The sequence below is a fragment of the Cornus florida genome, unplaced genomic scaffold (assembly GCF_030987335.1).
Source record: "Cornus florida cultivar Cherokee Brave unplaced genomic scaffold, ASM3098733v1 CherokeeBrave_3.0.0_Hap2_Chr01, whole genome shotgun sequence".
Lineage (NCBI taxonomy): Eukaryota > Viridiplantae > Streptophyta > Magnoliopsida > Cornales > Cornaceae > Cornus > Cornus florida.
Window position 1 is genome coordinate 101979878 of NW_026775571.1, and position 11875 is coordinate 101991752.

At 34.2% G+C, this 11875-nt stretch overlaps 2 protein-coding genes across 3 annotated transcripts; both read left to right on the plus strand.

The window, feature by feature from the left end:
* Positions 1–260: 260 nt before the first annotated feature.
* LOC132309872 (heavy metal-associated isoprenylated plant protein 28-like) lies at positions 261–3009 on the plus strand. The gene is made up of 3 exons (XM_059808133.1): positions 261–387; positions 1726–1801; positions 2345–3009. Exons 1-3 carry the CDS (start codon positions 382–384, stop codon positions 2770–2772), a joined length of 510 nt encoding a protein of 169 aa, XP_059664116.1. The 5' UTR covers positions 261–381; the 3' UTR covers positions 2773–3009.
* Positions 3010–8384: 5375 nt separating this feature from the next.
* LOC132309901 (14-3-3-like protein D) lies at positions 8385–11875 on the plus strand. Of its 2 annotated transcripts, none has more exons than XR_009482547.1 (7): positions 8385–8587; positions 8729–9035; positions 9119–9206; positions 9847–9956; positions 10061–10239; positions 11392–11447; positions 11577–11875. XR_009482547.1 is itself a non-coding variant. In XM_059808160.1 (7 exons), the coding sequence occupies exons 1-7, from the start codon at positions 8515–8517 to the stop codon at positions 11577–11579; spliced, it is 786 nt and encodes a 261-aa protein (XP_059664143.1). In that variant the 5' UTR covers positions 8388–8514; the 3' UTR covers positions 11580–11875. The 2 variants fall into 2 exon arrangements, 1 of the variants encoding a protein (XP_059664143.1); XM_059808160.1 differs by having other exon boundaries at positions 8388–8587; positions 10061–10209.

Sequence of the window (11875 nt, forward strand, 5' to 3'; positions counted from 1 at the left end):
ATATATATATATATATATGTAGTAAAATTATTCAATTAGAAGTAGCTTTCTAAGTGCTTTCCGAGTAGGTCCACACACGTTTTGTTGCCGAAAAGCAAAGCAAAAGAAAAGGGAAAGAAGTTGCATATAGAGTTAGTGGGTCGGACCATTTCAATGTCATAATATTATTCTTTCTTATCATTTATACTCTCTCTCTCTTATGTAACTAACTTGCTCTCCAATTAAAATAGATAGGAAGATATATATATATATATATATATATAGATGCCTCTCTAAGTATCTATATATACACACACAAACGCATTATTCAGACCATCTTCACTCCCATATTCAGCCTCAGATATCTCACCACGTACAGAAATCTCATTATATATCTTAAACATGACGGTAAGCTAATTTCTCTGGCTCTCTCTTTATCAATCTATATATATATATATATATATGCATTTCTATATATCCATGACGTCCTTGCTTGTTTATTATGCTGCATCCATCATAAATGCTACAAGGGATTAATTTTCTTTGCCAAAAATGGTGTCTATCTAATTTAAAAGTAAACTAGAATGGCCTCTCACCAAGCTGTTTTTTACAGCGGCCATATCTGCTATCAAGTGTAGAGTGCATTCTATTAATATTAGCCCTCCCTTTTCCTCCCTAGCTCAGTGGCAACTCCCATTTGACTCATGCATTTATACAGTTGTGTATGTGTGTATGTCTGTGTGTGTGTGTGTGTTTTTATTTTTATTTTTAATTTTTAATTTTTATAATTTTTTATGCCCTTTTTTTAGTTGCCATTTGTTTGGTTTTTCTTTCAATAAAATCTTAATTACCCAAAAATAAAAATAAATATTTAAAATGGCCTCCCTTGATTACACTATTTTATTTTTTATTTATGACAAAAAAATTCACGCATCTACTTTATGAACTTAAACCCTCTACCTTACTACTACTTTACCTTATAACCGGTGAAAATGAATCTTTTTTACTCACCACCATAATGATAGAATAATATATGTCTATTTTAAATTTAAAATATGTACGTAAAGAAAGAAATTAAAAAAATAACTTTTTTTCTTTTTTATATTTAAATTTTAAAATAAACATGTGTCATCTTATCATTATATTGTATCGAAATAGATTACTCACTAAATAATGGAAGAACCAACCATTGTCCAATTTAGAATTTTCTATTATACCTCTGCATTAATTAAAGCACACTTTTATATTATTGTCTCAACCAATATATCCTGTATGATGTCTAAGTTGATACAAGTGTGTATTTTTAAGTAAGTATTTGCATACGTACATTTTACAAATTATCCACTACCAAATTTTAATATCTCACCTCTTTTCTAGGAATGAGAAATTATAACGCTGAGATATTGGCCTATATACGGTGAGGAATATTTAGATGATCTTTGAATATAAAATAAATAAAAATGTAGAGAAGACCATCAATCCTCCCTTAAAAACTTGATTTAGGCCCTTGTTAAGCAACTCAAATTGACCATTTTTTTAACCTAGGATAAATGGATCTGATCATCACACATCTCATCATAGCCAACAATTGCACAACTTAAAGTTCACAATGATTACGAATGGTGGTTCCATATATATATATATATATATATATATATATATATATCATATCACCACAATTATTGTAATAATAATGAAGGCCTGGTCATACATGAATTTTTAAAGTCATTATTTCTTTCCTTTCAGATTGTGGAGATGAGAGTTCACATGGACTGTCCTGGATGTGAGAGCAAGATAAAGAAAGCTCTTCAGAAACTAGATGGTATATATCCACCAATCTCTTTTATGTTTTCTTAATATTCTTTGCAATTTATTTTCATTAAAGTTGCATCTATGTCGATATTTAATTGTCATGTGACAACAAACTGATCTTTTAGGTAATTAATTAATTAATCAAATGAATTATATTAAAAAAGGGAAGCTGATCTAAATATTTATTGTTTTAGATTTATTGGGTCACATCACCAGGTTGGATAAAGTTCAACTTGACTTGATTGGACCTAAGTATTGTTCTTTATAGAAGAATATTTTTTCCTCCTAACAAGTCCCTTGATAAGCTTTCCATTGCAATATCCACGTGAATTTTAATTAAACACAGTTTCTATTATTTTGACTTCTAATTTTTTCAAATAGTAAGTATTACTGAACATGATTTCACTTTCTGGTTCAACTCTAAAAAAGATCAAAATCACGATTTTGCTTTCCAATGACAACAAAAGCAAGAATCACTTCCTGTTAGTGAACCGACCCTAAAACTGTATATGTACTTTGGCTATTTATACGATATTGGTATTTACATACACAGGAGTGGATGAAGTTGATATTGACATGGGGATGCAAAAGGTGACAGTGACAGGGTGGGCAGAGCAGAAAAAGGTTCTGAAAACAGTGAGGAAGGCGGGAAGGAAGGCTGAGCTTTGGCCATTCCCATACAACCCAGAATACCATAACTTCACACACTATTACTACCATGATCAGCCGCAGCACCACCACCATGTTGTTGATGATGATTATTATCAGGGCCGTCCAATTACCTCCTACTACACATCTCAGAGCCGTCCAATTACCTCCTACTACACATCTCAGCCTTCCTCTTCATACAACTATCGCGTCCACGGCTACAACGGCCATGATCATGGTTACTATCCGCAATCACCACATTCAACCGTCTTCGACGAACGGACCGGTGCCATGTTCAGCGACGAAAATCCTCATGCTTGTTCAATAATGTGATGATGATTGAGTTTGGTAAAAATATTTGTGTGCATTTTATAATATATATATAGTTATGAAGCTAGGGTGCTTTTATGGTATGGTGTGAATTTCCCTAGTCATTCATCTCTACAGTAAATGTTTTGAGTGCTGGAATAAGGATTAATGTATATAAGCTCAATGTGGGATTGCAACTATCATTGGTTGTATGGCATATATGCCCTTGTCCTTTGTGAGAAATTGCTTCCTTTGTGAAAATGTGCAATCTCTTATGGTGTGCAACTCGTTGACCACCAAGGAACTTGTTAAGCAAAGATGTCTCATCAAAAAGAGTAAAATGAGCCCGTGAATGGTATGTGTAAATTTCTTTTCAATGACTTAAAAAAAAAAAAAAATACACGACTCCTTAACCAAAGTTTATAAAATAATAATTTTGTCAATCTATTGAATAAAATGTAATATAATATATTATTATAATATAAGGGCATTGTTGATTTTTCATATTCAAAATTATTTTTGGACAAACCACGGACAAGAACGTTGAAAAGTTAAAATAATAAACGTTATATGGTCAAACTTTATGAGAGGTAAAAATTACCCTTTTAATTTTTTTTTCTCACTTAAATGGCTAAATCAAATATATTTTTAAATTTTTTTAGAATCTCTCTTTTAGAACGACGGCCTTCTCTCCCTCCCCCCTCTCTCTGAAATCTTAGTATATTGACATCAATCAAACACTCCATTTTTATTATGCAAAACAATATACAAACCAATAGAAGCTCATAAGTGACATAAAACTGCACCAATCGGAATTTGCAGTATTCACATTTTCCACCAATGAGAGAAAGGAAAAAAAAAACCAACAACCCTATCAATTGAAGGTGTTGAGAACATGGGAGGGATGCAAAAGATAAATCTGACCAAAAATAGATTTACGAGAAAAGCTAATTCTTACAAAGAAATAGTAAATATACAAGAAAAACTCTATTCAAATATAAGTTTTCCTATTTAACACTTGATATAATATATTCTTTAAATAAATTTAGTAAATTTTCAATTTGGGTTTAGAAACAATTGTATTCTTTGGGAAAAGAAAAAAAAATCTTTGGGATTTGATTTAACCAATAAGAAAATGGATATATATATATATATATATATATATATATATATATAAAACACAAGTAACGAATTTTTTTTTTTTTTTTTGCCCCCGGGGGCATAGCTGTGATGGTTGGAGCTCGGCGCAAGGTTTGAAATGGCCAGTGTTCGACTCTTCCCAAGCCATCTATTCTTCTCGATTTACTGCTGCACGTGTTGAGGGGCCGGTGCGCGTAGCACAGGTTTGTAACTTGGGGTGGGTCCTAAAGGGCCCTGCTCCGGGGAGTTCCTGTTTCTTAAAAAAAAAAAAAAAAAAAAATTTTAAGTTTTTTGTTTTTGTTAGGATGAATAGATGATCCAAGTATTGAAGAACAATATCACATCTTGTGTTGGGCTGGGCCAAGTTTGTTGTTATGGATTAGGCCTTCTTTGGCCTTCTTCTTTTATTTTTTATTTTTTATTTTTATACATTTACAGAATATATATATATATATATATAAATCACTAAAATTCATTAAAACCCAATATTTATTCTATTTTGTATTGCAATTTTTTTTTTTTTTGAACCCTTATATGCAATGTGAAAAAGTTCACCGTCATGTGATTCTCAATACTGAATCTATTACACTGTCTTAATAGAGTTATACGTGAATAAACATTTTAATTGATATGAAAAACATCAAGAGAAGATGCAATGAATCAATGACACAAGTCTGAGTCACGGGCAGCAGTTTCACATGGCATTCCTTGGGTATTATTTTAATTTGTAACACACATATAATCTTTTTAGACAAGGCTTGTTCATGTAATCTATTGATGTGGTCCAATAAATTTAAAATAGATGTCTAAAAGTAAAAATTGCGTTTAAATTGGGTATTGCACAATTATTCGGATTTAACCTATTGCTGTGAGAATATTTTTATTTTTATTTTTATTTTTTATTTTTTATTTTTATCATTTTTCTCTCCAAGAAAGACCATCAACGCCAGCTCTGTTCAAAGCTGTCGCGCCATTACTGACTATCTTTGCTCACCACATCATCGCTGGTTCATGCCATCGTCCGTTAGTCAGTCTTCTGTAACAAAATTTTAGTTCAAAAGACAGAGACATGTTAAATAATTCAGATTGCATTGAATTTTGGGCTAGGGTTCTGTTGAGAGAGAAGCATAGGTTGTGATGGTGTCATGGAAAAATAGAGAGGCGGGGTCCAAAGGCGGATCCAGGAATTGTTAATGGAGTGGATAAATATTTTTTTTGGTGGGCTAATACTACGGAATGGTAATTTTTCTTTGGGGAAAAATCAGATAACCCCCCTCTACTATTTTTTTCGATCAAATTGCCCCCACTAAAATTAAATACCCTCCTCAACTATAAACTATCATCACATTGCCTCATTTCAGTTTAAACCCGTTAACCTGTCGTGAAATGACAACTATACCCCCCATAATATTATATGAAATTTAAATACAAAAGAAATGTATTATTTGGAGGTAACAAAACGCGGTCGTATTACAAATGCCTGTAACTTCAAAATTTTACTAAAATAATTCATGGTACTAGACAATAAACGCGCAAACAATGGAAGAGTTCACAGAAAATGATTTTCCATATATATTAACCTATAAATACAAGATTTAATGTTTCTTCATGATTTTCCTGATTTGAGCTTCTTCATGTTTCCGAAGATGATCGACGGACCACTGGCGTTTACAGTCACGCCGGAGACGGTTAAATCGGTGAGGTTTGGCATCCAACCGAGCAAGACTCCGGTGAGCTTCTTGAGGCTATTGATGCAAGTGAAGTAGTGGAGATTGGAGGTGAGTTTGGAGGGGAAATGAATGAGTGAAATGGGGCAGTTGATGAACGCAAGATTGGTGAGGGTGGAGAGAGATTTGAGGGCGGTGATAGACATTTCGAGATCGTTAGAGCAATTGGAGAGGCGGAGGGATAGGTGGCGGCGGAATGGCTTGGAGGCATCGTAGGCAGTGGCGTTGTGGAAGGAGGGTTGAATACAGGGGTCTTTGGAGATAGGGTGTTTTTTTAGTATTTTTTCTTTAGGTTGTGTTGTGCATTTCAAAAGGCATAGTACCATTGTTTGATATCATCATTCGAAATATTATTTCTCACACTAAATCCTCTCTTTGTGGCTGCAAAGCCTCCCTCCAGATTTCGCCCCTTCCTTCCCTCCTCTCTCTCTCTCTCTCACACACACACACACACACTGTCACATCTCTCCTCATCTCTGGCTTGGTTCTCTCTCTAAATTGCTTTCTTTTGTGCAATCCAAAAGGCATATTGTTTGAAATCCCTTGGAATTAATATTTCTTTCACTAAATCCTCTCTCCTTCTCTTCATCTAAAAATCAAGACCTCTATGAAGAGTATGTGAAGCACAGTCACAGTCCAATAAGCAGCTCTTCTTCATTCGAATCCCAGTACTCTGAAATCGTCAAGAAAAACAATATTCTGCAAAAGGAGCTAATTCCAATTGAAAATTTACAAGAGATCATTGTTATTGTCTATGCAATTTATGAGGTTGCTCTGATTTTGGATTTTTTCATATCAAGTTTATTAGCAATCTACTGCTATATGACACATAAGCTCAAGACTTTCACCATTTCATAAGTCAATTCATTTCCCTAATACCCTTAATACGTCACCTCTGTGCATGGTTGGTTTCCAGATTTTATGGATTTTGCCGGAGCACCCCGCGCCGGTGACCGCTACATGGACTTGTTTGTGTCTTTGAGAAGATATATACAGTACACAACACACTTATATATATAATATAACACAGAAGAGGATAGGGAAGGGGTATTTTAGGGGAATTTTTTTTTTGATAAGCACGTGTTGGTCACGCGCTACTACTCAAATGCCAGATTAACGGGTTTGAATGGAAAGGGGGCAATGTGATGACGGTTTATAGTTGAGGGGGGTGTTTAATTTTAGTGGGGGCAATTTGATGGAAAAAAATAGTAAAAGGGGGTTATCTGATTTTTCCCCTTTTTCTTTTTTCTTTTGGGTTGGGCTAAAATTGCCTATAATAAAATAAATAAATAAATAAATTTGGGGTGGGCTCAAGCCCACCCCTACATCCACCTTTGGTGGGGTTGGTGGCGATTGTGAGGGTGTTGTGCAAAATCCAACGCAATCTGAATTATTAAACTAGCGATGAAGAGGTGAGCAAAGATGGTTGGCAATGACGATGGATGGCCGTGTTGAACAGACAACCAGAACCGGTGTTGATGGTCTTTCTTGAAAACAAAAAAAAAAAAAAAATCTAATCTCACAACAATGAGTTAAATTCGAATCATTGGACAATACCAACTCAAACTTAACTTTTACTATTGGACACCTGTTTTAAATATATTGGGCCACAGAACAGATCGGATAGAAACATTGTCCATGCTTTTAAACATGACTTGGAATGGTAACCGGTACCAAATACTACAAATAAATGGATATGGGCAGGTGGATGAGCTTATTTGGAATGTTTCGCAATATATATTGAATTTATTTATTATTATTTTTTTGTAATTCTAAACGTATAAATAGAGTGCATTTGGATAAAAATCTTAATTTAAGATTAATAGGTATAGAATGAATTAGGCATACCATATTATTAGCATGTCTCATAAATAAAAATCTAACAAATAAATTTATGCATAGCAGTATTAAGTAATTTTTTTAAATGTTGGGATCCATTTCATTTTATAATGAATTTTTATTAACCGGAACATGTCAACTCACCCAATATCTTTTTCTAATTTTGAATCGTTTGAAATTTTGTCTCACCTTCCCTTCTCTAGTCTCTTTCACAATGTCTTTCTCTAAACAAAGTCAAACTAGCCCTACTCTATCTTCACTATAATATTTTTCATCTGTCCCATCTATCCATTTCCTTTTCTCCTTATATTTTCAATCTAATTATTAGTTCATCAATCTTTTATTTGACACTTCCTCTCTTGATTCTGTCCGTTCCAAAATACATGACTGAAAAAGTATTCATTTATTGAAGTCCTTACCTTTTTTTTTTGAAATACCGAAAGTATCACTTTGTCTACTGTTCCATTGGAAAAACAAAAATTTATTTTCACACCATACATATTCAATAAGTTCAAAATCAATAATTTCACTCTCTAAATTTGTTTTAAGTCAATGATGTCAACTCTACTTAGATAGTTAGATATGTCGTGAGAGTTAAATTAAATTAAACATAATTAACAAACTCACAATTTGAATCAGTAAGCTGAATTGGACCGATCGATTTTGTTTTTCGATGCTTCAATTTGATCCCGAATCCACAAAGAACTTATAAGCAAATTCGATTATGGTTTGGACATTGGAGTTTTACATGACCAAATCGAACGGTGTAATCTTAAATTTATCCCTCAATAACCAGCCACAAGACCATTCCGTCCGTTGGATCAAAACGTGTATCATACTAAAACTAGTAGCGCGTGGGGAGTGCATAATACAAAATTTTAGCCGGCGTGTCCTAATCCTCCATAATTGGTTTCTCATTTCTGTTTCTCCTTCAACAAACCTCGACGCCCTCAATAAATACATACTCACACACACTGACACACAACAGAGCATTATATTATATATATCGATATCGACGGAGAGTAAGCTGAAACTAGACCTCTAATTTCTTAGATCGGCCATGGCTTCCACAAACGAACGCAACAACTTCGTCTACATCGCCAAGCTCGCGGAACAAGCCGAACGCTACGAAGGTTCGTCCTCGTCTCTCTCTCTCTCTAAGCTCTCTCTTACTAGATCTAGATTCTTAAGCTCATTGCTTTTCTTCAACGTCACCACTGTGTTTTGTGACTCGATTCATTTCAATGAAACTTCGGTTTTTTGATTTCTTACAGAAATGGTGGATTCGATGAAGAAAATAGCGAAGCTCGACGTGGAACTGACTGTTGAGGAGCGGAATTTGCTGTCTGTTGGGTACAAGAACGTGATTGGAGGTCGGAGGGCTTCGTGGCGAATCTTGTCTTCGATCGAGCAAAAGGAGGAAGCCAAAGGTAATGAACAGAATTCGAAGCGGATCAAAGAGTATAGGCAGAAGGTTGAGTCCGAGTTATCGAGTATTTGTAGCGATATTATGAATGTTATCGATGAACATCTCATTCCGGCCTCTTCGGCTGGTGAATCAACTGTGTTTTTCTATAAAATGTGAGTGATTTTGTTACAATTACCTAATTTTGGTGTTTTGATAATGCTTGCAATTTAGGGTTTTGATTTCGGTTTGGGCGCAGGAAAGGGGATTATTATCGGTATTTGGCAGAGTTCATGAGTGCTGATGAGAAGAAAGAGGCTGCTGATCAGTCACTCAAAGCATATCAGGTCTATGGTTGTTTTGTAATTCTTTTGCAGCTATTTAGAAATACAAATGACAAGCATGTAGTTTATATTGACAGCTTACATAACAATTTAGCATTTCTCTAGTGCATTATGTTAATTGCTGAACTTAGGACATGCTTATTGCGTCTACTTGTTTGACTGTGTGAAGATTTCTATGTAGCCATTGCTTATGAAGTGCTGCTATTTTGTCTTAATTTAGAACTAAACCGAGTTTGTTACTTTTGAAGAAAATTTCTTAATGTGCTATTTTGACTTGTGGGTGGGAGAGCGCCTATATTGATAAACATTAATCCTCTTTCTTTTGGGTTTTTGTTTCACATTAGTTTATTATTAGATTAACAGGATTTGGTTTTGATATACATTCTTTCTCAGTGATGTGCTATGGATATACATTCTTCTTTCTCATTTATTGTTAGATTCAATTAAAATGTTAGTTTATGTGCCAATGAGAAAATATCAACAGGATTTGGTTTTGATGGTTATCTGGTGCTATATCTTGTGATCGTTTGGTAAATATCTCACCATGGATTGTCTTTTATATGATGTAAAATGATACTCGTGTTGTAGAATTTGTCCATTTGAATTGTCAAAACTGCTCATATGTTTATGTGATTATATGCAGACGGCAACTGTGACAGCAGAGTCAGATTTATCTCCTACACATCCCATCCGACTGGGTTTGGCATTGAACTTCTCTGTCTTCTATTATGAAATTATGAACTCTCCTGAAAGGTATACATATTATTATCATCTGCAGTTTTCATAAACTTTCCCTTTTAAAACTCATGTGAGTTCGTTTTACACCGCCCATTTTTACATGGTAATCTGTATCCCAGGGCATGCCACCTTGCAAAGCAAGCGTTTGATGAAGCTATCTCAGAGTTGGATAATTTGAACGAGGACTCTTACAAAGATAGCACATTAATCATGCAGCTCCTGAGGGACAACCTCACTTTGTGGACTTCTGACATCCCTGAGGATGGAGGTATTTCATGGATCTCCAAGAACATAGAATGTAACTTGAGTTTACCTCTCTCTGATGTTATTTCATAACTGCCCTAGTAAGCTATTGCTACCATACTTCTATATTAATTTAGAGGAACCTTGTTTTGATGGAGAAAAGAGAACATTGTGCAAGCTCTTTTGTGCTCAGTTGCAAAAGTTGTTATGTAATTGTCAATGCTTTCAGGACTCCTCTTTTTATAAATCACAAATTTTAAAACCTTCTAATGGCCAAATAGATGGTTGGCATACAAAGCTTTCATATGTAATTATGTATAATAGTAATATTTCTACAAAAGAGTACAAGCTGATCCCATGCAAAGCTTCCATATGTGAATTATTGCCAGCCTTTTGTCTTCTACTATGTTAACTTTATGCCTTCATTCACTATGAAAATGCAAGTGTCCTATATAATTTCAAACTTCATGAATTTGTGACTAAGTCGAGTATGCTTGTAAGCTGACTGAGTAGGATTGGATCGAGCCTGAACATAGGCATCTTAAGAGTCAACTATTAGAGCCAACTTTTGGTAGTTTCAGATTATTTCATCTGTATAACTGTAGCCGCATTGCATATTTCAAGATTGTGTCTCCTTCTGTTTTGGAGCTTTTTATTGCATTGGTTATTCCTCAAATCTTGTCATTACAATTGGATTTCATCTAATCATATTAGTTGTTATTTGTAGTGAAAATTTTGAGGTTGGGATTTACTTATGTTTGGAGTTATCCAATAGCTGATTAAAAAAATGCTGAAATCAATTTAGAGGAAATTGGAGAATTAATTTTGAGGGTGAGAAAGGAAGAACATTATTAAGCATTTTAGGAATAATTTTAGCATTGTTTAAAATATTTATGAGTTTTGTATATGATTTGGGAAGTGCAGATATTTGTTTAGTATTATCTATGCTTACATGCTTGGCAACTTGGCAGATTTATCATAACAACCTGTGTTGTGTTTAACTGTTCTGTGGTATTTTTTTCTCAGCTAATTTCTTTTATCCTTGTCTTTAATTGTTTCCTTCATTTCTCCTGTATTTAATCTCTGTACTCGTTCTTTCTTCAAATTACTTCTTTCACCCATCTAAAACCATTGTGGAGTTTGACTATATACCTTTTAATTGTGCTAACTGGATATGTGTTATTTATTTTTCGTTTCACAACATCAGAGGAAGCCCAGAAGGCAGATGGCACTACTAGACCAGGTGGAAGTGAAGTTGTCGAGGTAGGTTATTTGCTTGTTTGTTGTGTTTCTAGCACCAAAAAATCATAATGGAGTAGAATTAAAAACTGTTATTATAATGTCTTTGGGTAGTTGATTATTGTTCACATGGGTTTTTGTAACAATTTGCAGTAAAGCAGACTTGCTTGATCCTGTTGCATGTAGATGAAGAGGAAGTTGCTGCTTGCCCGGCTCTAGGGTTTTGCTTCCTAATTTTGATGAGAGGAATAATAATTTTATCACATTTTTCTTACTGTGGGTCTTATTGGTGTGAAGATGATTTAATGTTTGGAACATGTCGTTTCCAATTGCATCCTCGAAGCTTCTACCCTTCTGTTGTGTACTAAATTGAGAAAATTGTCAAGTTCACTTTAGGTGGTCCGTCTTCCTTTTTAATGAAATCATGATATTATGTTCTTGTTGGAGTTAAA

What these genes read in the sequence shown, in the direction of transcription:
- LOC132309901 (XM_059808160.1), top strand. Translation starts at nt 8,515, where the DNA reads ATGGCTTCCACAAACGAACGCAACAACTTCGTCTACATCGCCAAGCTC. An exon ending in ACAAGCCGAACGCTACGAAG is followed by an intron (nt 8,588 to 8,728) that starts GTTCGTCCTCGT and finishes GATTTCTTACAG; the next exon opens with AAATGGTGGATTCGATGAAG. An exon ending in ATTATGAACTCTCCTGAAAG is followed by an intron (nt 9,957 to 10,060) that starts GTATACATATTA and finishes TCTGTATCCCAG; the next exon opens with GGCATGCCACCTTGCAAAGC.
- LOC132309872 (XM_059808133.1), top strand. An exon ending in AGCTCTTCAGAAACTAGATG is followed by an intron (nt 1,802 to 2,344) that starts GTATATATCCAC and finishes TTACATACACAG; the next exon opens with GAGTGGATGAAGTTGATATT.